Below are 27,645 nucleotides of genomic sequence, written 5' to 3' on the forward strand. Positions count from 1 at the left end.
GTTTTAGCATTTAAAAGTAAGTATGGCCAATTGCAATTTCTGCGAGAAAGCTATAAATTAGTAAGAAATAAATATTGGGAAACTACAAAAGATAAAATCGATACTTGTGACAATAAACTTTAATCTTACTATTAGTTTGTTTTAATTTATTAAAACAAATTATGGAATATACAAATTATTTACAATAATTATATTCTATCCTTGTCTCAGTGGCAAATTTTCACTGTAGGAGTTGTCAGTTTTTGGCATTAGCCCTCCCTTTTCTCATCAGGCATGCAAAAAGGCGCCTCAATGGCAGTCAGTGCGACGCCAGTGCCAAGAGGCGATCGATAAACGATCCTTGCCAGCGCCTTCAATAATTACGCATGCAGGTGGCGCGCTTCATTGAATAATGCGAGTGCATAAATTAATTAAATTACGTTATAAACTTGGAAACGCCGACTAAGGCAACTACCTTGCCTGCACTCCTCCTCCTCCTTCTCTTCATGGGCTACTCCACGCATTTGTCGCATAATTACGGGGCGCGAATTGCGATTCGGCAGCCTATGTGTCCAGAGAGTGAGAGACTGTGGATACCTTCTGCAAGTTGTGTTGCTTTGATTGGAAATCGTTGTTTGGTTTTAATTTTTGTCGCACGGCCACCCAGCAAGCGGCCAGGGCCAGGGCCCAAGCGATGGCCAAAATGATTTGCATAGCCAAGGCAAGCCTACACGTTGTACCTAACCTGGGGAACTGGTAGTACTCTGCTGCCCCACACAAGCAGTCGTCGTAGAGAGGAGTAGCCCGTAGCCTGTCGCGATGCTCTTTGTGCTTCTCATTCGCTTCTCGAATCCGATTTTTTTCCTTTTTTTTTCGTTTTTGGCCACATTGGAGAGGAACATGTCGTCCAATTACTCGTTTATTCAATGGCGTTTGCATTAAGTGGACGCGTTAATTACGCCACCGTGCGACGCGAAGCGACGCAACGCAACGCGACGGGGCGATGGCGAAAATGTTAATTAAGTGATATTTTCGGCACCCAACCCAACAGACATACCCATCCACCCCCTCTCCAAAAACCCAGACACAGACTCTTACTAACCCCCTACCACCACCATTCCACAGTCAATCCCGCTGTCCACTCTCAGTTCAGTTCAGTTCAGTCAGAGGAGAGTCAGACGTCAGCGAGGCACCTTTTGGCAGGCACTGTAATTAAGTTGTACTACGAACTACGACGTTTGCGACTTTTAGCTTTGCCTTTTATGCGTGTGCAGTGGGAAAGTTTTTTACTTAACATTGTTTCTTATCTGGTTTTTCTTTTATTCTCTTTCTCTGAGCTTCCAAAAGTTGTAAAGTAAACACAAGAAAAACTTCTCAAGGTCGTAAGAGTGAAAAACGAAAAAGAAATAACTACAAACTGAAGGTTAAAAACAGTTTAGCGACTTAAACCAAAGAAGTAAAGATTGATTTATGGTGAATCTTTAAAATATATAATATGTCTTACTTTAATGTGGGTTTTAAAATTATTATCTATATCGAATATTTGTATAACATACTAAACTAAAGTATGACTTATCTACACTGCAGAAAGGATTTCAGACCCCTAGAGACTTATGTGTCCTTCTTAGGAAGGAATAATGCATCATAGACTAATAATTCCTTAAAGATCCCATAGACGATATTTGTACAATGGAAAAGTAAAAGTTTTCAATTATATCAATAGAGACAGCAAAAAACTTAAATAGTCAACTTTAACTGAATCATTAATGTTCATTTGTTGGCTTGATACGAGAGCTTTGATAACCAAGAACAAAAATCTTAAAAATGCAAGCACCAAACAAAAAAGAAATAAAACATTAGAATGACTGCTAAGAGGGAATAGAATGAAGTGTGAGAGGATGGCGAGTTGGCTGACTGGCGGAGGTTCTGGCGATTCTTTGTATTCGTTTGTGGCCCGTTTTAAAGAGCAAACAAATAAAAATGATTTATAACGCAATGCGTTGAGGTTGCAGAGACGCCGCCAAAAGCGCCAAGTGGCGGCAGCGGCTGCCCTCGAGGCGAGGCGCAACTGGCAAATGGACATTGAGATGGTTGCCCCGGCCATCTAGCCATCCAGCTCGTTCTCATCCACGTTCACGTATACGTTCTCGTTCTGGGACTGAGACTATCTCTCTCCGCCCGTTGAGTGGTGCGCAAGCTAAAAGTCTATGTTAACTTTGATAAATCGCTGCACTACTAAAATGCGATAAGCGTGCGAGCGAGCGACCCAGCAAGCGAGCGACCGAGCGATGGGACCCGTCCATTGCCGCAGCGCTACATTGCGCTGATGAGGAGGACCAGATCCGAATGCGTTCCATTCCCCTTCATATCACATGACCAACAACGCAGGCAGCCCCCCCATTTGCCTCTCCTATCCTTTACCTTTTAGAACGAATGGCTACTGTGAAAGGAACGATGGCCAGTTGATCGGCCTTTGAAAACGCATGCGCTGATTGCAATGCGATAGGCGCAGTAGGGACAGCACCAACAGCAGCACCACCACCACCAAAAGACTTATGTACTTCGACTAGTGTCCAGCAGGTACTTGCCACAATGATATCTGCATGTCTATCTTAGATGTGCACAACTATACACACACACACACACACACAAACAAACTCAGTTAGAGTAAGGAAAAGGCGTTGAGTGGTGTACGACTGCGTGGCGGCATTGGCTACTTGAAGCTAGAGGTAGATTTTGCAGGGATCGAGTCTTTGCGTGTTGTGGCAAGTCAAGTGCAGCAAAAGAGCACTACTTCACACACACACACACACATCTGTAGGTGTGCATATACAAATGTATGGGTGTATACTTTGAAAGGGACACTCCAATGACCAAGTCGAAATACATAACCCAGCATACAAAAGTATCCATTTTACCTTTGCTCCAATCCGCTCCATTTGTGCGTAAGACGTTTAAACTTATTCAAAGAGTAGATATGATGGTCAGTGTAAAGCATGCCTTTTTAATCTGGTCAGGAGTCTCATAGATCACCTAGTCTTTGAGTTAATGGTATACATACATATATATTCTACATAGGCTAATCACTCACAGTGAAATTTTATTATTTAGACGTTGATGTCCTTTCATTAAGATACCAAGATTCTTAGAATTCTTTGTAGATTTCCGATATTTATAGAGGGTTTGGAATTAAAAAATTGTCCAAGTGAGCACCGTTTATGTGACGCCAGGACATTTGAGTGCGGTTTCCTCTACCAACAATTGAATGTAATGACTCGAAGGTGAATTAAAGGAAATTAACTTTGAAATAGATTAGACTTACAATTAGAGTAAACAACTGATTCCTCTAATGGAAGTTCAGTCACCACGACGCCCACATCGCAGAGCTAACTGGCAGGTCGACAGGTAAGGTTTTGATTTTGCTGATATTCTTTCTGACAACACGTTTATAAAGATTTCCGAGCATAATCATGCTCACCACCATTACTTGAATAAAATAAGGATATTACGACGACTTTGTAGACTTTCGCTAACTTGACTTCTCAAGTGAAACCCAATTGAATGGACATGGAATTGCTAGTTTAGAGGATCATATGTATTTCTTTTCACTCTCCCCAGATGTTTGCTGGGTTATGGTGCAACTTCCTTCTCGCCGTCACTGGGCCGACTTACAAACACATCTATATACATATAAATGTTCATGTATGCCTCTGCCCACCCCATTTTAGCCACTGTGTTCCGAGCCCTGTTTTTGAACGATACGTTCTTTCTCTTATCTAGCGCCTTGAACTTGTAATGTTGGTTATTTTGTGCAAATATTGCGTTAATTAAAATATTTTAGTTGCGCCTCGTTGATAATCGTCGTGGTCGTCGTCGTTGACGGCAATGGCTAAGTCGTTGTTGTTTCTTCTGGTTGCTGCTGCTGTTCGTGGTGTCGCTGTTTGTTTCCCCTGAGGCCTTCTTTTGGGTTGGTGTTGATGGCATTGGGCTTTTGCCACCGACACCTCGTTTTTCCCTTTAGTTTTTCCTTGAGCTCAGTGGTGATTGTCTGTCTCTTGAGTTGGTTGGCATCATCATCCGTTTGGGTTTGATTAGATTGGCCTATAGGTTCAATGGTAATGCCAATGCATCTATAAGATATACAGGTATAGAGAGAGAGCCCAGCACGTATGTATGCGCGTCAAATATTTGCATTAAGATGCCAGATAATGAAATGTTGCGTTTTCTTACATTTAGCCGCTAAACATTTATAATTACTTAACGCATCTTATCGAAACAGGGTACCACAGGGGAGCTACTTGAAAGCGCAAACGAAAATAACTTTGATAAAATAAACTACTGCACTTCAAAGTGCAGTCCGTCCGATAAGCAGAATACTTCGAAAGGGTCATCCGGTCTTTGGATAGAGCCATTGGCACGCCCAAAAGTCCAAAGTCAACGAACTTGAAATGGTGTGTAACAATATTCAAAGTGCCGTTTGAGAAGCCGCATTCGATATTCACATGTCTCACACTAGGTTCAATTCGGGTAAAGTTCAATGCGAGGGCGGGTTTAAGGCATTCGTAAAGGATTGATTAGATATCCTAGAGAACTGTTTGAATAACCTTCGTTGCATTTAAGAAGCGCATTTCGAATTGCACCCACGCATTAGTTGTAACAAATTTGAAGCGCGTTCTTTTGCAGCACGTGACTCTCTAGAACTAACCTTAAATTCGGACTCTCGAGGGGGCAAACGAATTTCCCAAATGTCAGCTAGTGCCGGAAGTGTGAGTGCATTTGGCTCATTGCCCTTCCACTCCACTCCCACGCTTCCTTTAGCCATCTTGCCGACAGCCATGCCGGCTGTCCAGTATTACGTACATACATACGTTCGAAGCGAAAGTAATTGATTTCTTTTATAGTTGAGACAGTTTCAAACTCAAATGGCTGCAACAACTACCACGTTGCTTTTACCCCCATCCCCTTTCTTTCGGTCCGCCTTCGTCTACGTTTTCGCCTTTAGGTGCAGCCGGTTTGCCGCACGTGTAAATGTTCCAAACATGTTGCGGTTTTCTGGCTTCCACCTAACACTTTTCGGTGTTTTATTGGTCGATGTCGTGAAATGTTTTAAATAAAGATTTTTTTTATTGTCAATGTGAAATAATGTTGCGGCTTTTAGCTTAACGCTAACCATTTGACTTTAAGCTACAATATTTTTAATATTATTCAAGTAAAACTTGTTTAAGGAACAAATCAAATTTCAAAATTGCTTACTATTTTAGATTAATCCTTTTACTTCATAATAATTAAATTCAGGCAACGAAATTTGAGCATTTTTAATTCATTAAATAATTTTAAATGATCTAATGTGTTTTGGAAATATACATACATACATAGACAGAGTAATGTATTTTTTATTGGTTCAAATAAATAATAAAGGGTAATAAAGTTTCAATGTAAATTTAGTGAAATTTTAATACAACTTCATATACATTTTCTAAAACCAAACCAATAAATAGTTAAATTATTTCAATGAAAATATTTTAATTCTGACTTTTAATCTAGTAGATGCTGCTGATAAAAATGATGGATTGGATTATATTTAGTTACAAAAATATATTTAGTTATGACAATGAGACAGACAACTTTTACTTTCTAGCTGAAAAGACACATCTTCAACTCTCGACGAATCGATTGCAACCTCTCAGTCCTGCCTTATCGCATAATCTTGACACGGATGCCATATACAAGGTTGTCATCTCACATTTGCATGTGTAGAATTATGTTTATTTGTAGAATCGAAAAACCAGATTAAACACTTTTTTTTGCTTTTACAAAAATAAGAGATAGTTCAAAACTTTTCATCTTATAGCCATAAATAATACTTTTATTCCACTTTTTAATCAATCTTCCAGAAGGATACCAACATAGTCTCGACCTTCAAAACTATAGTTCAACCAAGTCAACAAGGATTTTTAATACCTTGCGGAATTTTCCTTTACATCGTAAACAAAAACAAACATTATAGCCTGCAACTGCAGATTGTATATAACAATCTGGGTTCCAGGATTTTTCCATTATAATGTTACACATTTTTATACCAGTGTGCAGAGTGCAAAGTCCCTAGGGCATATATGTAACCATCGTTCTTATTTAGACCAACACCTTGATGCGCTAATGAAGGTTCTTGCCAAAACGAATTATATATAATAAAACTTTGACTTTAGCAATGGCAAAAAACAAAAAACAAAAAAAAAAAAAAACAAAAAACTGGTTATGACATTCTACGAAAAAAAAAAAATATATTGCTGGTCGATTCCCCCTTTCAGAAAATGTAAAAGTAATAAATAGAAACTTGTTTTCACTCGAGGCATAAAAGGCGCCAGGCCGATCTTTTTAAGAGGCCCCACAATCAATCTAAAACTAAAAAATGAAAAACATACATATTTCGTATACTTATTGATATTATGTAAATTAAGTAAACGACCGTATGCCAAAATGCGTGTTTACTGTGACTTTTGATGATGTTTAACATATATCGAACTGCTTATAAATTTGATGGATATTGTTTTTAATATTATACCATTTTTTTCTTTCGGTTTTTTGTTTTTTGGTTAAATTGATTAATGAGCGGCAGCAGCCAAATATTTGTAGTGGGCATATTAAATATGTTTAGCGAACAGAAAGCGTTAAAGATCCCCCCTCAAAAAACAAAAAAAGTCAAACATATTGAAATAGTTTTAGTGAAAACATCGCCCGATCATTAATGAGACCAATTTGGTGTCGGTTTTGTGGTTTTCCATGGAGGGAGGGAGGCAGGTTGTATCACTCCCCAGAGTTGAGCTACTAGGCGAATGCAATGTATGAAAATGCAAACAAATCGTCGACAAAAATGATTTATTAGATGCTGCACTTGATGAAGAGAGAGAAAGAGAGGGAGTGAAAGAGTGACGCACAGGAGTTGCTTATGACTTTCTCAAGTAAGGGTCTGACAGTCGCTCATGATGATGATGATGATTACGATGATGATGCTGATGATGAGCAGGCGGCAATGATTTGATTTTCATCCACGGGGATAGCAGCCACATGTGGCACAACTGAATTTGTATGCACCATGCGGAGAGGCAACGTGTGTTTTCCAAGCGGTTGATGAATGCCAATGCAATTGCCATTGCCAACGCCGTCGCCGTCGATGTTGCTGTTGCTGTTGCCGTTGCCGTTCTCATGAGTAGAGTGCCAAATGCCAGCCTTTCAAAGATGCGTTGCGGCTTGACGTGGGCGTGGCTGACTACACTTCACAACGCGACTTGACTCCCACTTGAATTTGCATCACAAAGGCAACACAAATTGCGCGCTGCTCTTTGTACAGACTCTTGCAGGTCCCTATACAAAAAAAAAGCATTCTTGGCTGAGGATCTTTAGCATCCTAGCAGAGATGTGATCGAAAAGTTACAGAAAATTGTGAAAAAAACAAAATTTAGGTAGTTTTGGGCGTCTTTTATTGTTGTGTAAGGCCGGAGAAAATAATACAAATATGCTAGAGTAGTCGAAAGGTTTGTGTTTTTGTGGCAGTGTAACAGGTTGCTTCTGTTAATCAAATTTGTTATAAATTGAAATCTTCTGTATCGTCTGTATGAGCAATCAGTTTAGTTTAGTTTTTAAGGTCTCTCAAAAGTCAATGTTGGAATGGAAAGTTTTGGAGAATTCATTGGATAATTCAATTTGTTTCAGGATATTTCGTGTTTGGCACTAGGACGGACGATTGATGAGTGTACCCATTATCGGCAGTCAGTATTTCCCATCTAGGGTCATGTTTGTCGGAGTTCTTAGCTGCTTGTCTAAGCATTAGATACTCAGACGAAACAAAGAATTTTTAGCCTTCTCAATATGGCTTTGCAAAAAACGTGAGCATATGCCAGGGAGTTTCATTGGCTTTAGTTCCTCCTCATCACTATCTTCGTTACTCTCCTCCGTTAGTTCCTCTTTAATTGTTGAAAGTTTCTCCGGAATTGGAATTGCCTGTGCTTTGTAGACCTCCGTGAGTTCCTCTTTATTTGCGTCAAACTCCTTTAAGTCCTGTGGAGTAGCTTGTAGCTGGAAATTCGCCTTTTTCTTGCGATCCTCCGTTAGTTTCTTCTCTTCAGTTTCTTCAAACTCTTTCAAGTCCTTGGTATCGTGGAGATCAGCCTGCTCGTTGATCTTCTCCGTTAGCTCCTCTTTAGTTGCTTCAAACGCTTTTAAGTCCTTTGGAATAGCTGGTACCTTGCTGTTCTCCGTTTGTTCCTCCGGAGTTTCTTCTATGTGCTTTAAATTCTTGGGATCAGCCTGTTCGATGCTCTCCTCCGTTAGTTCCTCTGTAATTGTCGAAAGTTTCTCCGGAATGGGAATTGCCTGTGCTTTGTAGACCTCCGTGAGTTCCTCTTTATTTGCGTCAAACTCCTTTAAGTCCTGTGGAGTAGCTTGTAGCTGGAAATTCGCCTTTTTCTTGCGATCCTCCGTTAGTTTCTTCTCTTCAGTTTCTTCAAACTCTTTCAAGTCCTTGGTATCGTGGAGATCAGCCTGCTCGTTGATCTTCTCCGTTAGCTCCTCTTTAGTTGCTTCAAACGCTTTGAAGTCCTTTGGAATAGCTGGTACCTTGCTGTTCTCCGTTTGTTCCTCCGGAGTTTCTTCAATGTGCTTTAAATTCTTGGGATCAGTCTGTTCGTTGCTCTCCTCCGTAAGTTCTATCTCTATAGTTTCTCCTATTTCCTTACAATTCTTAGAATCTATCTGTTTCTTGCTTTTTTTCGTTAGCTCCTCCTCTTTAGTTTTTATACCTTCCTTCAAGTCCTTGGGATCTGTCTGTTGATTGTTCTTATCCAGTGGCGGAGTTGTTGTCAAGCCGTCTATTTCATTTGATTCGCTCATCTTTTTAAAATTGGTATCGAAAATAAATAAATACTTTTACAATTGGAGAATAAATTTTCTATAATATTTAGAATGTTATTCACCAACACACAGAGAAAGTATGAAATATTTCTGAACGAGGGCTAAGTCGTTGACTTTTTGTTCTTGATTTCGCTTTCAACTTTGAAAGAAATCTCAATCGAACAATTTTGATTTGAAATTTTCGTAGCTCTATCTAAACTGAGTCAATATAATCATCAATAATATAGGTATTACTCCAAATTTTAATATTAAACTAAACAAAGTTAACAATTATAATAGAGTTAAAAAAAAAATGTTTATTTTATACTTATACCTGTTTTACTACTACTAAAAGCAAGCTTTCTTATAAGTGGGTCTTATCGATATCGATTTATTTTTGTGCTATCGTCAAGATGTGCAATTATCACTGATTGTTGCTTTTAATTTATTACAAGTGCAATATGAAGATAAATGCTATTTAAAAGAAACTAATACTCTTCAAACGGACCTCTCGCCTTTTTTTTTCCTTGCCAGCGCATAATTGAATATTGAAATGCATTTTTCATTAGCACCGTGTTGGGCCAAGGGCCCAAACAAGCAAATCTACCAACAAAAAGTATAAATAGAAAGAAAAAAAAGAATTGCGTATAATGAAAATTCAATTAAACTTTATTACCTTTAGCCGCACTTGCTTAACCTCTCAATGCTTACCCAAGAAGTTTAACCGCCATGGGATTTGTGGTCCATTTGTTGCATTAATTTTCAAGCAGCTACTCCCCAACATCGCCCATGCTGTCATCTAGAAGGCACTGCAGCAACAGTTTGTAAATTGCATGCTTTTGTTAAGATTTTCCGCAAAAAGTTTTCCCCGTCTTCTTCTTTATTTTTCCTTCTTGCCGTTTGTTGCTTGTTGTGCCACAACGTTGCAACGACGACAACGCAGACACCTTCATATCTTTTAATGAGAATAAATTGATGTTTTGGGTATTTTCTGGCTCCTGCCATCTTTCTTCCTTTACTTGCTATGTGTGCGTATAGAAAGCTAAGCAACTTTTCAAGTACCTTAGCAACTTGTTGTTCCTGCATATTGACAGCTGCTTTGACTAAGAGAACCTTAGGTCTTAATCATTCTATAGACTCTTGGGAATATGGCAGAATATTCTTTGCTAGCTAGTTGATATAAAACCAACGGTTTATTGATGACTTTCGGGTTGATGAGGTCATAAATCTAATAAGACTAAATACGAAAAGAACGAATTTTATGAATCGTTGTTTCATAAAGCAAAAATCATTAAAAAATATGAACTCAGCTTAAGAAACCTTTTCTAACTATTCAACTAAAACCAACTAATTGACTGTAAAACTGATTAAAAAGTTAGGAGAAATTAAATCACAAAGGAACTAAGGATAAGAATACATTTTGTAACATTTCATGAGGTTCGATTGACTCTTTTTCTCGAATGCAACAAAAAAATGGACATGCACATTACACAGAAGAACAAAAAAAAATCAAATAAATTATGAAACAGCCATTAAATTTGCCAAATTTAATTAAAAGGTTCGTTGCAGATGATCGTCATTTATTTTTACTATTTTTTCTTCTTCTACTATACAGCAAAAGGATTATTACAACAATAAGGAAAGCTTTGCCCCAAAAGATCTGGCAGCTGTAATTACTGATGTTGCGATACAACTAACTAACAACTAATTTTTGACAACTAATTGTACTACTATTTTATTCAGACGTGAAATGATCATTAAAATACTTTTTAGTAAAATCATTTGGGGTTTCGTTCGTTCTCCATATTTAAAGTTTTAGAACTCTGGCCTATAAAAAATATATTAGAATCGTTTTAAAACCAGGATCATTCAAAATATTTAATGTTAACTTTAAATGCAGCTTTGTTATATCTTTTAAGATTAAAAGGGAACTATGTGGATTGCCTATGCGGAAATCGTCCGCCAACTTTAATATGCCTATTTAGCCAATGCATATAGCAAAACCCCCACAATAAATTTTATATATACTTGGTCTTGCAAACATCTACGACAACTCATCAGGGGAATTACATTCCAAGTCATTAAGATTTTGCCACAATTTCAAAAAGTTTTGCTCATATTGTTAATAGGTGACGCTTCCTTGGTATCTGACATTCGCTTAATCACCGCTGAGGGAGATGGTTTTTGTGTCCGTTCTGCCGGAACCACACCCACTTCACGCAACAACCCTTTTAACAATGGTGAGGGCCATTAAGAAACCTATTAAAAATGCACTGCTATGACTATATTTTCCTTGCAACATTTTAAGCATTACAAAAATAAAAAAAAAAAAACGAAACAAAAAAAATAATAAATGACAGGCTGCAGGCAGGCGGGTCGAGTTGACTGGTTGACTGACTGGCTTACTCCACTTTCTGCTGCAGCTGTCGAGATAACGCAATGATATTGACCCAAAGAAGTCAAATCGCAGCGCGCGAACTCCACCAACTCAAGTCAACCCAACTCGACTCGACAGAACTCAAGTCAACTGAAAACTGAAAGCTGAAAAACCCGAAATGGGCTGGGGCTCAGTGCAATGCAAGGCAAAAAGTTGAAACTTATTATAATTTTAATGCAAAACATTATGCGAAAGTATAAAATTATATATCTTTGGACTGCCAGTTTGCCGGTTTGCCAGTTGCCAACAGTTGCAACTGCAATGCCAGTCGGTGGCCATCATTTTAAATGGGCAACAGCAGCAACTACTACAGACATACATACAAACATAGATACTAGCTGCTTGTGCTGGTGGTGGTGCTGCTGCTCCTGGTGCTGCAACAAAGAATCAACTGTCATAATGACAGTTCTCTGTTTACGCCATCATCCCAGTCAGCGGAGTTGTAGTCGAAGTTGGAGTCGGAGTTAGAGTCGTCATGCTGTGGCCACTTGGACTTGTTGCCATCGCCAACATCGTTGCCAGCCTTCTAATGGAAATTATAATGCGCGGTGCAGTGCAGTTGCAGTTGTTTCTCCTCACTTAGCCAGCCATTCAGAAAAAAAAAAGAAAAAAACTAAAATTTCCTATCGCCATCGCATCATTTTAAGCAGTAGAAAGAGTCTATCAGTTTTTACGGGAAACCAATCACAAATAGAAAATGTAATATGGCAAAAGAATTTGTACAAAAAAAAGGAAGAACTTGCACTAGGTAACATATTTAGTATATTAAATATGTTTCTTTTAACTATTAAACACTTTTTTATATGTCTTTATATTCTCACGTACTCAATTTAAATTTTTATTTGAAGTAATAATTAGATTTAGAATGCATTATATATGTATATGTAAGTATTTTCTTTATTTGTATATTTATATCAATATTTTTAAATAAATATATTTAAAGAAGTTTTCGCGCCATTTAAATGTTTATTGGTCGATTTATGCAGTTTTTAAACTTATGAAGTTAAAAAATATTTACTTAAAATATTTGAAAATTAATGATTTTAAAATGAAAAGCCTTTTCGGCATATAATTTGATTAATCAATTACAACATTTGTTAGAATCAAACGTTATCGAAATCTTTGTTTGTTAAATTTAACAAAGCACTTTTTTTAAATTTTTGAATAAATTTAGTATATGTATTTTAAGTTATGTAGAGCATTTCGCAATGAATAGTTATAGCCTTTAATAATATTTAAAGTTTCTATTATAATCAAAAATTGTTTACTAAAATTTTAACAAGTGTTTTTATGGAAAGTATTCATATCACCAATAATGATATTACAAAGCAATTAATTTGCTATTTACTATTCAAAGCCCTCTGATTGCCCTTCTTCCTGTAGTTTTTGTTTTTAAGGTTTCCGCTTAAATACAATTCGATTGCTATGATATCAAATCAAAATCAATCAAATCAATCAAAAAATGCATAATAAAATTAAATTAAGTCTTTGCGATACTTGATCTTTAAAATTTCGGCTGGGAGTTTCGTTGAATTTTTTATTCGGGTGGGGGTTTCATTTAATTTTTAATTTATGGGAAAAAATTAATTTTTTTAGAAAAAATTAAGGCATTAGTTTAAAGTTTAATTAAGGAACATGAAAAAAACTTGAATAGTTATTTCACAGCAATTTCAACTTACTTTTTGAACATATTTTTGAAGGGTTAGACCAAAACTATTATTGGTGATATTTAGAGAAGGTTTTGAAAATAGTTCAAAATATTGTCCAAACTGTTTTCGATTTCGTTTTTAAATCTTCTTCGATATTCGATACTGATGAAATATAGAGCATTTCTTTGTTCGTAGTGTTTTCCGATTGGCAATAATCTCATCGTGGCCTTGTATTTCGCTTTGGCCTGACTATGTATGTACATAGTTTTGTAGTTTCAACTTGAAGTCAGGCAACCAACCAGTTGAGTTGATTAGGGGCCTGTCCGTCTGTCTGTTTTGACTGCCTGACTGACTTTGACTCTGACTATGGAGCTATAGAGCTGGAGCTCTCAACTTGACTCCTTTTGTTGGTATGGCGCGATAACACGCCGAAATGTCAATAAAAGTATGGCCACGGTTTCGCCTTGACTCTCGAGTGTGCACAGCCAAAAAGCGAGCCTCAAATTTCAAGCAAAAACAAAACAAAAAATAAATTTGATCAAGCAAAACCATGCCGAGCAAGTATTTGACTGACGGGGCTGCTACTTGGCCAACTTGGCTCTCCGACTCTCTGACTGACAACAGCCTTGTCTTGTCTTTATGTCTATAGGTCTCTCTCTCTTTCGGTCTCTATATTTAACTGACTTGCTATTGTTAGCCGAGTATTTTTAATATTTATTTTGATGTGCGATAGATTCGTTTAGACAGGTGAAAGGCTAAATTGTCAATTTGCAAGCGATCCAGGCCAAAAATACATACAAACATACAACCCAGAACTCAACTTTGCTAAGTGGGTCGGTCGTCCGTTTCTGTGTTTGCTGTTTGTTGACTTCTTTCTGATTGGGCCACATTTCACTATATATGTTTATGTGTATATTGTTATTTTCAGGCTTAAACTGAGTCACTCTCTGGGCGGTCTTTTGTTTAGACATTTCTATCAGTTTTCTTCTTTTGGTTATTTTTGTTGTTGTTTGCTTTTGCTGACGTACCTGAGATTGAATTTTGTGGATTGGGACTGGAGAGGATTGGGATGAGTGACTGTCAGACGCCGATGAGTTGAGCTGGCTGCAATCTGAATCGATTTGTTGATTTACAATTTCTCTGCTTGGCAATTGAAAATTTATGAAATTTTTTTCCTGTTCTTTTTTCTTTGCATGCTATGCATGAAATTTTGTTTGTTTCAATTAAATTTGTTTGGTCTAAAAGAAATTGCCAACTATTTTAAATTGGTCAACAGACTAGGTATGAATGCAAACGAAAAATGAAGTAAGTAAGTCGTCTCGCCGACTTAGGTATACCATACACCAGTAAAGCAAATATTTCAACTTTATTAAACAAATGCATTTTCACATGCTTCTTACAAGCATATCTTAGTATCTCGCTCACTCAATCATACGAGCACCCTAGCGCCCCCACCAGCCAACGGCCAACTCCGGCCTTATGTAAAAACGTTTATATGCATAACTCGACTGTTTTTTGTCCGATTTTGATCAAATTTGGTATTTTGCTAGATATTAGTATTAAATTTAAGTGTGCCAAATTTGATTGCATACGGTAAAAAAATACGGGAGATAATCAAGTTTTTCAAATTACGGGGGCGGAGAAGGGCGTGGCAAAATTTGTATGCATTTAAAATGTGTGCATTTACTAAGCGAATATACATACCAAATATGGTGTCTCTAGCTGGAATAGTTTTTGAGATAAACGCTTTTTTCAAATTGCGGGGGCGGAAAGGGGCGTGGCAAAAATTTGAAATAAACTTGATCACTCTACATACTACACGAGTCTACATACCAAATTTGGTGACTCTAGCTCTTACAGTCTCCGAGATCTAGGTGTTCATACGGACAGACGGACAGACGGACAGACGGACAGACGGACAGACGGACAGACGGACGGACGGACGGACGGACGGACAGACGGACATAGCTAGATCGACTCGGTTGTTGATCCTGATCAAGAATATATATACTTTGTGGGGTCGGAGATGCTTCCTTCTGCCTGTTACATACATTTTGGCGACTTTAATATACCATTTCACCCTATGGGTGTATGGTATAAAAATGCAAGTTACGTATTTTTATGTAACTGAGACGACAATTATAAAAATTGTGTATAGTTTTAATGGCAAGATGTACATACATATGTAAATATAAACAATGAAAACTTTTTAAATATTCTTAGACATTCTTTTGTTTGAATAATTTTTTTTATATTTATTTTATATTTGAAAACTGCTCTTCAACGGACCAGATTTGTGTTACAAGAAGGGAGCTTAAATTTTTAAAATTAGAAAGAATTACTTCTAAACTATTTAAACTTACTACTGAAAATAAAATGCTGGAGCAACTATTGCTCAAAAGAAGTTGTCACCCAACTAGTTAGTACCGAATGCTTACAATAAGCTTAAGTTAAGTCAAAGTCGGATGAAGACACTAACCCGACTCTAAGGTTTTCTTTGAAAGCAAAGAAACATTGGGTCAAAACTTCTCAATAAAACAGAGGGAGAGATATTTAAGTTTACTACAAACATCATAATGATATAAGTATTTTAAAACAATATTTTTATCCTGCTTTTATAAGCTCCAGTAGCCCAATGGTAGGGCATCGGCCTTCGAAGCCGGGGGTTGTGGGTTCGAATCCCATCTGGAGTGAAATTTCTTTTTTATCATTTCTTTTTTATCTTATCGAAGATAATAATATGATTAAATGGCTTGTCTAACAATGTGATAATAGCGATTTGTAAAATCTTAAAATTTATATCTATATTTGCATGGCCCTGTGTGGTTATTTTCCAGGTTCTAGTCATTATTGATAAACAGAGACTGATATTATCAGATTCTGGACCTGCCGAAAGCTGAGATCTAATGACTTTGTCACTCTAAAAAAAATCCATTAATCAAAAATGTCTCGGAAGGAATCAGGAAATGTGAAAGTGAAAATCATGAAAGCCTAACGTCATTGCAAAGAACATTCCGATAGTTCTGCGGGGAGGTGAGATATTAAAGATTTTTCGGACAACTTCAAGGTCTATAAAGATCAAGTTTAGTAGGTATTCTAATTCTGAAATTCAGCCGGATCGAACTACTATAATTATTAATACCCAGTTGGAATATTCAAATTTTAAGACGACTTTCCATGTTTTATTTTTAAGAAGTCTTGTGTGGAAAATATATTATAATAGCGTGATAGGAAAAAAGAATTGGAATCCCATAACCTATTGCCCACCGCTCACATCTTTTTAGAATTATAATACAATTTTATTATCCTTTTTATCACAAGCTCCAGTAGCCCAATGGTAGGGCATCGGCCTTCGAAGCCGGGGGTTGTCGGTTCGAGTCCCATCTGGAGTGAAAGTTAAACTCTATTTTTATTTTTTGCTTAGTCCTCCCCATCTAAGTACTCGACATTTTTTATGGCCTTAACAAATCTGTGACATTTGCATGAAGCCAGATTGTTTGCGGGAGGGGGAGAGGTGGTGGAAAAAAAATAAAGTAAACTGCATTTGATTTTTGAATTTATATTGTGCATTTTTATACACTGCTTATAGGGTAATATACATAGACGATTAACGACTATAGCAAACAAGTGCCCGGGTATATCCACATGCACTCTGTGTGTATGAGTGAGAGAGAGAGAGAGAGAGAAGGAGAGAAAGAGTTTGGTTGGGGTTTCCCCTCTTTGTGCTTGCCACGTTTGTTAGTTTTGCGATGCATCGTTTAATTTTAACGCTCAATTTAAAATGTTTTATGCAGCAGCGCGAAGGACCACACAGATACACACAAACACAAACACATATAGACGATGTGTGGGTGCTTCAAACACACATATGAGATGCCTGGGAGAGCCCAGCGATGCGAAGCAATGCTAAAGAACAACAAGGACATGAACTGGGTCCTCAACTGCAGCAACTGCCTCCGCTGCGCCTGCATGCAATTATCTTTGCCATTCCCTTTTCTCTCCCTTTCACCATTCCGCTCGTCGTCGTTGTCCTGCATCTTTTTGCCTTGCAATAAATTAAGCTATCAAGTGTCCTTAATGTACCAGTATGCAAGTAGCGGCCGTGGGAGCACGGCTCGACTCGGCAGGGCACAGCACGGCTTGGCTTAATTTATAAGCAACTCCTTCACCATTGACGCAGCAACTGTCCAGCCCAGACATAATAATGCAAAGTATCACCCACCCATCTCTCTCTACCCTTGGTTTGCAATTATAAAGCAGTTTTTCTCTCTCTCTTGTTTTAAAGCAAAAATCTGAATGTGATTCTGAATCTCAGTCTCTTACTCTCATGTTGAAAACTACAGCAGGTGTTGCATATGAAAATTATACGCTTCATAAATTTTTTTTGCTAGCCACAGATTGAAAACGACAAGAAGAACTACAAATAAAAAAAACACTCAGCCAGACTCCTACCTCGTTTCCCCCCTCACGGCAGTTACCGGGTCTTCGGAGTCTCGTCCGTAATTTAAGAAGTTTGTCAACCTTTTTAGAATTGTGTCATGCGATACTTTTTATTCAACATCTTCATATAATGGTCCAACAGCCGAGCACACAGGGCAGACATAGTTAGGCATCAGGCAGTCAGGTTATCCCCAGTGTCTACTACCTGCGGCAAATTAGTTTGACAATTTCTCGAGTGACGCACACAGAGAGAACAAGAACAACAACCACTTTTGGTTTTAGAAAGATTTTTGTGGGAATCGAGCGATTTGATGTCAAATTATTTTGAAGTGTTTGGACAGATTTTGTGTGCAAAAAATAATTTGATATGTTAGGAGGAGTAGGAGGAGGAGGAGGAGAGCCAAAGAATGAGGTTTTTTTTATTGAAGGGCGTTTACTTCCGCGGCAACAGCTGCTAACCCAAAAAGAGAAAAAAGAAAAAAGGGGAGCGACCGAAGGAAATTGCTGAATTTAAACATAAAGATATGACAAATGTTAGTTCTTTTCTTCTGAAAATCAAAATCAAAATCTGAATTGGATACTGCTTTAGATAAAATATCGTAGTAAAGTGCGTGAATGGGGCAAAAGACTCAAATTTCAAAGAGTTAACAGCTTGAAATTCATAAGGCAAAAAGTGATATTCTAAACCGTTTTTGACACACAAAAAAATAAAAGCTTAAATATGCAAATAACAAATCCATTAGTAGTTCTCTTGAAATGAAGACATTTCGTTGAAAATGTCTATATCAATTTTTAAGTTTTTTTTGTTTCTTTTCGTGCTCCGAATTGGTGTCTAAATGCGCTGGCGTTTCAATTTTCAGCAATTGAGATAAATCGGAAGTTTTGCCAGCATCATCTTAATCATCATTAGCCCGTTGGAGGCCAATGGAAATGATGACCAAGTCTCGCTCACTTTCATGCACCTTGCGATGGCGGCGCCTCTTCACATTATCAATCTGCTCATAAATTTCTCTAGTAACTTGTCCACTCATATACTGGTTGGTTGGTTCCTCTTCCCTGACGATTGTCACTTAAGTGCCGTAATTTTAGTTCGATTTTTAACATGTTTTGATCGCCTTGCTGACAAACTTTAAGTGCTTTTATTTTCACGTTTTTATGGCGGACAGCAAAAATATTCGTTATAAAAGCAAAATATGCCGCTCCATTTATGATTTTTTCTTTTTCTTTTCGGTGTTCGTTTTTTCCTCATTTGAGATATTTAAGATGTTTCAAAGTCTTTTTTTTTACGGCCTTTTGGTCCGCGTGCAATATAACCATTTTACTCTACTCTACCTTTACTCTATCTCAGAGAAAAGGTTTGTTAACTATGCAAGTCTGCGTTTTTTTTAGAGATCTTATATTACATCTTCTTAAGAATAATTATTTTTATGTTTATTTGGTATATTACTTGTAGAAAAAAGTACAAGAAGTGTGCGAAAGTATTTGAATAAAATTCAAATGAATATTTATAATAAAGACCTGTCAAAAATTCACCTTGAAACGTTCAAAAAATTCTTTTGGCCTTAATTTTAATTTCAATATTTACTAAAAACTTTCAAATTGGGATTGCTAAAAGATTCTAAGCAGAAAATTCAATGCTTCATTTAGGATTTCAATCGAAAATAATTTTTAATTAATTATGGAGAGAAATATACAATTTTAAATTTTACCAAATCATACGAACATTTATTTTTTTTTTTTAATTTGAAAACAAATTTGAGACTTAATCAAAAAAGTATAAAAAATAAATGATAATTATAGTTTTCAACTTAAGTTGCTACCCATTTCATTTCATGTTCCATGATTTTCAAACATGGATGGATCCATGATAAGATTTGGGGGTCTGGACATCCTCGAAATATATCTAATCATTTTGTACCTTTTTACTCTTGTCTTTACACCAAAACTAGTAAATTTGTGATTTTGATAAATTATCGAAAAGTTCTAAATTTCGTTGAAAACCTTAATTCTTGCTGCATGTAATACATTTTATATTATAAATCATATATATGTTTTAATAATTTTTACAGAGTATTTAAGTCTCGACTTTCCAAAAATATCCAAATTTGTTTTTAGAACTATTGTAAAGAAAAGGAACAATCACACAAAACGCGAGTTTTTATAACTTTTGCTCTAATCAGTCTTGTTGTGTGGCATATGGACATAGCAACAGTCGGGCTGAAGGACCAATATAAATATGGTTTGAGTCTAATGCACGCATTGAAATCAATGAGCAGGCATTATAACAGATAAGTTTTAGAATAGCTATAAAAGAAAAAAAAAAACGAAAAGACGATTTTAATCATAGAAGGCAACATTTTCATATACACTAGAATGGCAGTATTTGTGAATGATAAAAGTGAATTACTAAAAGAAGAATGAATCGTAACATAAAAATTGGTAAAATTGATTTAAGATTGTGTTGCTATAATTTTGAATATTAATTTTAAAAACCTAAATATTCGTGGGTTCTCTCGATCCCCGGATTCCACGCCTAGCTTCGACTACGATTTCTATATATGTAGAGTTAATTTATTAAGAGTATCTCGACGTATGCAGTGGAGTTAAATTTCACATTTCCCATTAATTTTGTTGCGGAAGATAGAGGTGAGCTAACTTAGAATTCAATTTGAATGCTAGTTGATTCCGATAAAAACGAAATCATTTTAGCGGGTTATCGCATTTCTATCGATTATCGATTACACTTTCTCAATTCCAATGTCATTTACTCATATCTAGTTAGCCTTGACATTTAACTGTCACAATATGTCGGAGAGAACCCGTATAAATAAGGGAGAATGAAGGGCCAGAGCTCATTCTATTTCCCAAAGTCGTTGGGATAGGATCAATTATTTTCCTTTTTTTCTTCTCAATATTTTTTGTTTATTCCATATTTAAACACATAATCACATTATCTGTCTACATCTTTAAAGGCAATTCAAATAAGCAATGACCAATTAAGACCACTTGATTGGTATTCTCAAAGATATATATTTGGATTTGGGATGTGATTTTCACAGGCACTTAAAGGTATTTTCCTTATTTATTATATTTCCGTATTCTTTAAAAAAATATAATCTGCAAATAGCACTTTGTTGGAAAATCCGAAAGGATTACAGAAATCAAGCTCTAGTCTCTAGTCGTAAAACGTTTGAAACCAATGAGAATTGCAATTATATTCTCATTTCGCAAGTATTTTCCTTATTCATTATATTTCCATACTTTAAAATACAAAAATCCATAAAATCCGCAATGACCAATCATATTGAAAACTCAATTGGTTAAGCAACTTTTTGAAGTAGTACTGCATAAATGGTTATTCCTTCATTGGTTCCTTCTTTAATTTACCTTCATGGGAAGTCTATTAGGAAGCAGATATCACAATCCTCCGGCATTTGAACGTCTGTCGCATTTTCCTTACTCATTATATTTCCATACTTTAAATAACATAAAAAAAAACCATAAAATCCGCAATGACCAATCATATTGAAAACTCAATTGGTTAAGCAACTTTTTGAAGTAGTACTGCATAAATGGTTATTCCTTCATTGGTTCCTTCTTTAATTTACCTTCATGGGAAGTCTATTAGGAAGCGGATATCACAATCCCCCGGCATTTGAACGTCTGTCGCATTTTCCTTACTCATTATATTTCCATACTTTAAATAAAAAAAAAAAAATCCATAAAATCCGCAATGACCAATCATATTGAAAACTCAATTGGTTGAGCAACTTTTTGAAGTAGTACTACATAAATGGTTATTCCTTCATTGGTTCCTTCTTTAATTTACCTTCATGGGAAATCTATTAGGAAACAGATATCACAATCCTCCGGCATTTGAATGTCTATCGTATTTTCCTTACTCATTATATTTCCATACTTTAAACAAAATAAAAAAATCCATAAAATCCGCAATGACCAATTGTATTGAAAACTCCTTTTTTGTAAGCTTTCGCATTTTCCTTATTCATTATATTTCCGTATTCTGTCAAAAAAATATATGTATTCCGCAAATAGCACTTATTTGGAAAGTCCTAAAGGATTACAGAAATCAAGCTCTAGTCTCTAGTCGTAAAACGTTTGAAACCAATGAGAATTGCAATTATATTCTCATTTCGCAAGTATTTTCCTTATTCATTATATTTCCATACTTTAAACAAAATAAAAAAAATCCATAAAATCCGCAATGACCAATCATATTGAAAACTCAATTGGTTGAGCAACTTTTTGAAGTAAACTGCATAAATGGTTATTCCTTCATTGGTTCCTTCTTTAATTTACCTTCATGGGAAATCTATTAGGAAACAGATATCACAATCCTCCGGCATTTGAATGTCTATCGTATTTTCCTTACTCATTATATTTCCAAACTTTAAATAAAATAAAAAAAATCCATAAAATCCGCAGTGACCAATTATATTGAAAACTCAATTAGTTTGGCTTGATTGTTCAGTATAAGATCCAATCGAAGTTTTATTGTATGAATTCAACAATTTTCAATGGTGGTAAAATTCTCCTTATTTTCTAGAATTCAACTGGTACTCCAATTCCTCGAGTACTTGAGTAACTTTTCATATAATTTAAAATTGCTTGCCACAAATTCGTCCAAAGCCTTACCATTGGCCATATTATATTCCTATATTATATTATATTCCCCCATATAAAATTCAAATTCAAAATATAATATCAATTAAAAAAATGTTTTATTACTTAAAATGTTTCCAAATCTAAAGTTACTTGACAATAACTATTAAAAATGTAAAATAAATTTAAATACTCAAGGTGATTTAGTCGAGATTTTAGATCACCATAAATATACATCTGAATTAAAAAATGGATTCGTTTTTACATTTCCATGTCAAAATTGGCGGAAACTGATTGTATCTGATAAAGTTGTGTTAATATCGTTATTTTTCATCAATCTTATCATATATTGGCCCTTACTTACATAGTTATCATGCATTGATCCTTTAATCTTTAATCGATTGTCATCAATCTTTATATCACATTATTCGAGTATTAGTTTGAATTCATTTCCCGTTAAACTTTACAAGAATCCTTTAAATCTGGCCCTTTTAATGAAAATATGCAACAAGGATTTCAGATAGCTGTCTGGCCACATTTTAATTCCATTTCATTTCTATTGTTGTTCAATATTAAAGTTTGACAATCTAAACCTTTGGCGACTATAGAGATATATATATATGTACATATATGCATATCCAATCCATAACATTTTCATGCTCTAGAAGCACTCAAATATTCATTTTTGGTTTTTTTTTTTGGTGTTTTGTGTGTATATATTTGATTAAAATTTTTGTGACCTGCTTTGGCTTCCGCTTTTTTTCCTTTTGTGGGTGTGCGTGTGTGTGTGTGTGTGTATGTAGAGCAGAGCTTACAAAATATGCTTGTTAAATTACATTTCGGTTGGAGGACCCGAATCCCTAGCAGAATCAAAAGCAAAGTCATGTGGCAGGAACAATGCCCGGCAATCTCATTCAGCATTTTTAGTCGGCGTTGCTATTGCAACCGAAATCCATCTGTGTGGTATGGGGAGACAGTTATTTTTTTTCTTTTGTGTTGCCTTTTTCTTTTTTAATTTTCCGCCAGTGGCCGTTAAGCTTGTCATTAACCCAGTTTAAGCTGCAGCAGCTGCCACAGAGCTGATGAATAATGCAGTTTATTATATGCATATCTACATATTTATATAGCAGATATATATATCTTCCTTTTATGTACTGAGATTTTTAAGCAAGCAAAAGAGATGAAAAATAATATTTGAAGGCAGGATCATCTCTGAATGAGAGGGTCAATGTTATTGTGATTTTCTTATAATAATCCAAGTAATTATTTAAACATAACATATAATTAAAAATTTCGACGCGCTTAAAAGTTTCAATAAAATTACATCCAGAGGTAAAAATTATTTTGTCTTTTCTTTTTAAAATATTAATAACTTATGGAATTAGAATCCGAAATTTGGCATCTGGCAACACTATCTCAAAACATTTGACAGTTTCTTTTAGCCAGAAATAGCTACTTTTAGCTATAATCCTGCTTAAAATATGATACTTCTTTTGTTAATTACACAAACACTACTAAATTGTAAGTCGCCAAGGTGCACTCGTGCTCGTGGAATTTTTCTCTCTCGTTTGATACCAAACCTTTGTAGTTCAAGGCTGTTTTGGGACCGAGTAGCTTAAGTAAACATTTACCAAAAGCAGCTCTTTCCGGCTAAGAAAAGTAACTTAAGTAAAAATCGATAATTTATAAGCTTTTAATCGATTTATCGGTTGATATTATTTTGATAACTAAATAATCGAAACAAAAATACCACACTAACAATTAAATTTTGTAAGCTTTCATCTAGTTACCTCTGACATTTAACTAAGAAAAAGGGTATAAATAGAGGCTCATAAACAACTAGAGCTCATTCTATTTCTCAAAATCATCGGGATAGGATCAATTATTTTTCTCTTTTTAAATATTTTTCTTTTCTTTCCTTTTTAAGAACTTCTTTAAACGTTTTTCGTTTAAATAATTTTCCTTATTCCTTACAATCATTAAAACACAGACCGATTTTCACCATTTACTAGGGTCCGATTGTTTAGAAAAGTAACACAAGACTTTGAGCCATTCAAAATTTGAATTACAATTTTAAATCAAAATCTAAAGTCACATTTAGATCGCCAATAACTTACGTATTTTCCTTCTTCATTATATTTCCATACTTTAAATAAAATAAAAAAATCCATGAAATCCGCAATGACCAATTATATTGAAAACTCAATTGGTTGAGCAACTTTTTGAAGTAGTACTGCATTAATGGTTATTCCTTCATTTGTTCCTTCTTTAATTTACCTTCATGGGAAGTCTATTAGGAAGCAGATATCACAATCCTCCGGCATTTGAACGTCTGTCGCATTTTCCTTACTCATTATATTTCCATACTTTAAACAAAATAAAAAAAATCCATAAAATCCGCAATGAGCAATCATATTGAAAACTCAATTGGTTTAGCAACTTCGTGTAGTAGTTCTGCATAAATAGTTATTCCTTTATTACTTCCTTTTTTAATTTACCTTCATGGTAAACAAAGGATCTGCTAGTCCTATTATTATCATTATTATAATTATACCTATATTTAAGAGTATAGAGTTTTGTAACCCATTTTGATCATTTAATCTCCCCCGGAAAGGTACTTTTATAAAAGGTATTTATATGCATATAAATCGCATTTCTTCGCATTTTTGATTTGCAAATTTCCTTCTTCCTATAAAGTAAATAGACGAAAGAAGAATTCAATAGTCAACTTTAAATACAATAAATAATTTATTATTATTATTTATTAAATATAATTAATATCTCAAAGCTGGTATTTTTAGCTGAAAATAATATAATTGATTTTTTTTCGACTATAGTTCAATGTATTTTTTGTATGATACTCATTGTTAGAAGTGGATAACTGACCTTTACTTGGTTTCATTGACAACATTTATTAAGATATCAATTTTCTTGTGACTTTCGATTGTGTGTCTCTTCGATGGTCGGTCCTCAATTATAATTATCCTCTCAATATGTCACGCGCTTGCGCCTTTGTAAAATAAAAAATAAACTTGGACGGTGTGCATCAAAGTGATTAATTTCAACATTTTTGCATATTACAAGCATTTCGACTTTGAACTTGATGGCGGCGACGACGGATCTGCCAGAAACGCAGACACATTACCAACACCAACCATCATCAACATCAGCAGCAGCAGCACGCAACATGTTGCCAATCTTGGATGGCTGACTGGCTGGCTGAGAAGGAGGCCTTGACTCTGTCACTCAGAGCCTGGGAGTTTGGATCGGTCGATGGGGGCCTTTTTGGATGCACATGTTGTTGCTGCTGTTGCTTTTGCTGTTGCTGCTTAAAAGTAAAATTGTGTCGATTTCAATAATGCAACAGACCCATCACACTCGGAGAAGAAGAAGAAGCGGACCGTATGTGCGTGCCCAGGCGTTGGCATTTGGTGTAAGCATTCCATCAAAGCGCCTGCACCGCAAAAAAGGCCAAGAAGAACGCAGTGAAAAAGAAAAAAGACAGAGCAACCCCGAGACATTGTCAAACATTTCATTAATTAAACATGCGAATGTAGCACATTTTAATTTCGCACAAGAGCTAGATATACATACATACCTATATGTAAGTATGTAATAGTTGGCGTATATATGTATGTATGCATGATATGCATATTTTATAAAGTGTGCCTCTGAATGACTGACTACCCTTGCCACAATGATTGGTACCCCAAGGGGATCTGCGTGTCAAAATACATAATTTACTACATGACCAGTTCGTCGTCAGTTGGTTGATATCTGTCCCTCTGCACATCAAAATAACTGATCGAAACTCGCCCTGCAAATTATGCCTTCAACAAAATCTACATAAACCTAAGTGCTACATGAACTTGAATGCAGCAGCAGAAGCCACAACACCCATTCACCCAATTGAACGATTAAACCGCAATGCAGGGCTGCAAAGAATTGACAACGAATTTAAATACTTAATCAACAAGACTAGTTTACAAACTTTTTAAAATAGGATTTTGCGTTATATTCTTGTCTTGAGGTTCAATTTCGATATTACGTCCCTGCAGCTTGGTCCTCTTAGTTTGTTATAGCAAAATTATATGGCATTTGCTGTACTCATCTTCTCTTCTCTACTGTCCTGGATGACCCGTTCTGGTCCTCTAGAAACTCCTGCCTGCTGTCCACCTCTCTCTGCTTCACCTCATTTGCTCTGGTATGAATATGCGTGGCATTCTCTTCTTCTTTGGTTTCATTACCTTTAAATGAATTAAATAAATATTATACAAGTGGTGCAGCATAATGAGCGCTGGAAGCGCTTTTTCAGTTACTTTTGCCTCAATGGCCAGACGGCCACAACATTGTGGGTCTCCGGGTAGTGGAGGAGAGGAGTTGAAGGGGCAAAGGGGAAGATCAGGGATAGGGACATGCATACAACGATAGCGGTGGCTATGGCGGTTGGCGGTGTGGCATGGTGACGGCCAACCACTGGGGCAACGGTGCATGTGGCACGGTTGACTGAATATATGTGTCTGTATGGCGTGTATGTGCGTGTGTGTGTGTGTGTGTGTGTGTGTGTGTGTGAGCTGGGATGAAATTAATGTGTTGTAAAAATTAATTAATTTTGCAAATTATATATTTTATGCATTATACACTCGTTTCTTTTTGAACGTAAAGCTTGTGTGTAACGTTTATGCGGTTTGCTGCTGCTGCTGCCCCAGCTTGGCTTCGGGACACTTTAAATCAACAAAGTCTCGTCTCTTTGCCACAACTAGCAGCTGGTTTAATATCTGCATTTGACGAAATACACATACATACACATACATAAGATGTATGTATATGGAGTCAAAGCCAAAAAATCATTTTTAGCTTAACTTCCAAGTGCACTTAATCAAATGTCATGTCCATGATAAGAGGAATGGAGAGATAGATTGAGTGAGACTTCCTAGTTGTTGTTGCTGTTGGTTTATTTGATTTTGGCTTAAGTGTCAGTCAATTTGTGTGATTCATTTGTTGAAATTTCAGCTTTTGTGTGTATTGAATCTGTTGCTATCGTTGTTATTGTTCTTGCTGTTAATGCTTTTGGGTGTGTGCGGCCAGTCAAAGTGTCAATTTTAATGCTTCAAACGAAATTTAATTATAATTTGAAATTCACAAAATGCATTAAATGCGACTCAAGGTTAAAGCAATTATTAATTGTTGAATTTATTTAATTCCAACATTAATACAATTCATTTACGAAGGCTGACTGTTAAATCACTACATTGTTTCAATAGAAATTCAGTTCAGGAGTTTTTTCTGCAAATTTTTCGAAGATGGTTTTTTTAAACTTAAGCAACATAAATCCTTAAAAAAAAACTTGGCAATGAAACCTTATTTTATGGGTAAATAAAGTCCAGATAATGGTGACAATGGGCAAAACAGGTCCTGGAAGGTTTAATATATTTATATTAATGTCTCAAGAGGTTAATGGGTAATTTGCAAAAAACCAAGGAAAATGAGTAAATTTAAAAATATATGTACAAAATGTAATTCCTAGGAAACTTTAAGAACGAAAAATGTTTTTTAAGTGAGCCAGTAATGGCGTTTCTCATTAGGAAAATGTCTAATTTCCTAACCTTGAAATATAAATGTAAAGTTATT

At 35.8% G+C, this 27,645-nt stretch overlaps 1 protein-coding gene and 2 non-coding genes across 3 annotated transcripts; 2 read left to right on the forward strand and 1 right to left on the reverse strand.

The window, feature by feature from the left end:
• Positions 1–7,803: 7,803 nt before the first annotated feature.
• Positions 7,804–8,865, reverse strand: LOC6640907 (myosin-J heavy chain). The gene has a single exon (XM_002063827.1). It carries the CDS (start codon positions 8,863–8,865, stop codon positions 7,804–7,806), a length of 1,062 nt encoding a protein of 353 aa, XP_002063863.1.
• Positions 8,866–15,572: 6,707 nt separating this feature from the next.
• Trnar-ucg lies at positions 15,573–15,644 on the forward strand. Its single transcript has one exon. It is a non-coding gene; the product is annotated as a tRNA-Arg (tRNA).
• Positions 15,645–16,271: 627 nt separating this feature from the next.
• Positions 16,272–16,343, forward strand: Trnar-ucg. Its single transcript has one exon. It is a non-coding gene; the product is annotated as a tRNA-Arg (tRNA).
• The last annotated feature ends 11,302 nt before the right edge of the window (positions 16,344–27,645 follow it).

The sequence above is a fragment of the Drosophila willistoni genome (genome assembly GCF_018902025.1).
Source record: "Drosophila willistoni isolate 14030-0811.24 chromosome 2L unlocalized genomic scaffold, UCI_dwil_1.1 Seg168, whole genome shotgun sequence".
Lineage (NCBI taxonomy): Eukaryota > Metazoa > Arthropoda > Insecta > Diptera > Drosophilidae > Drosophila > Drosophila willistoni.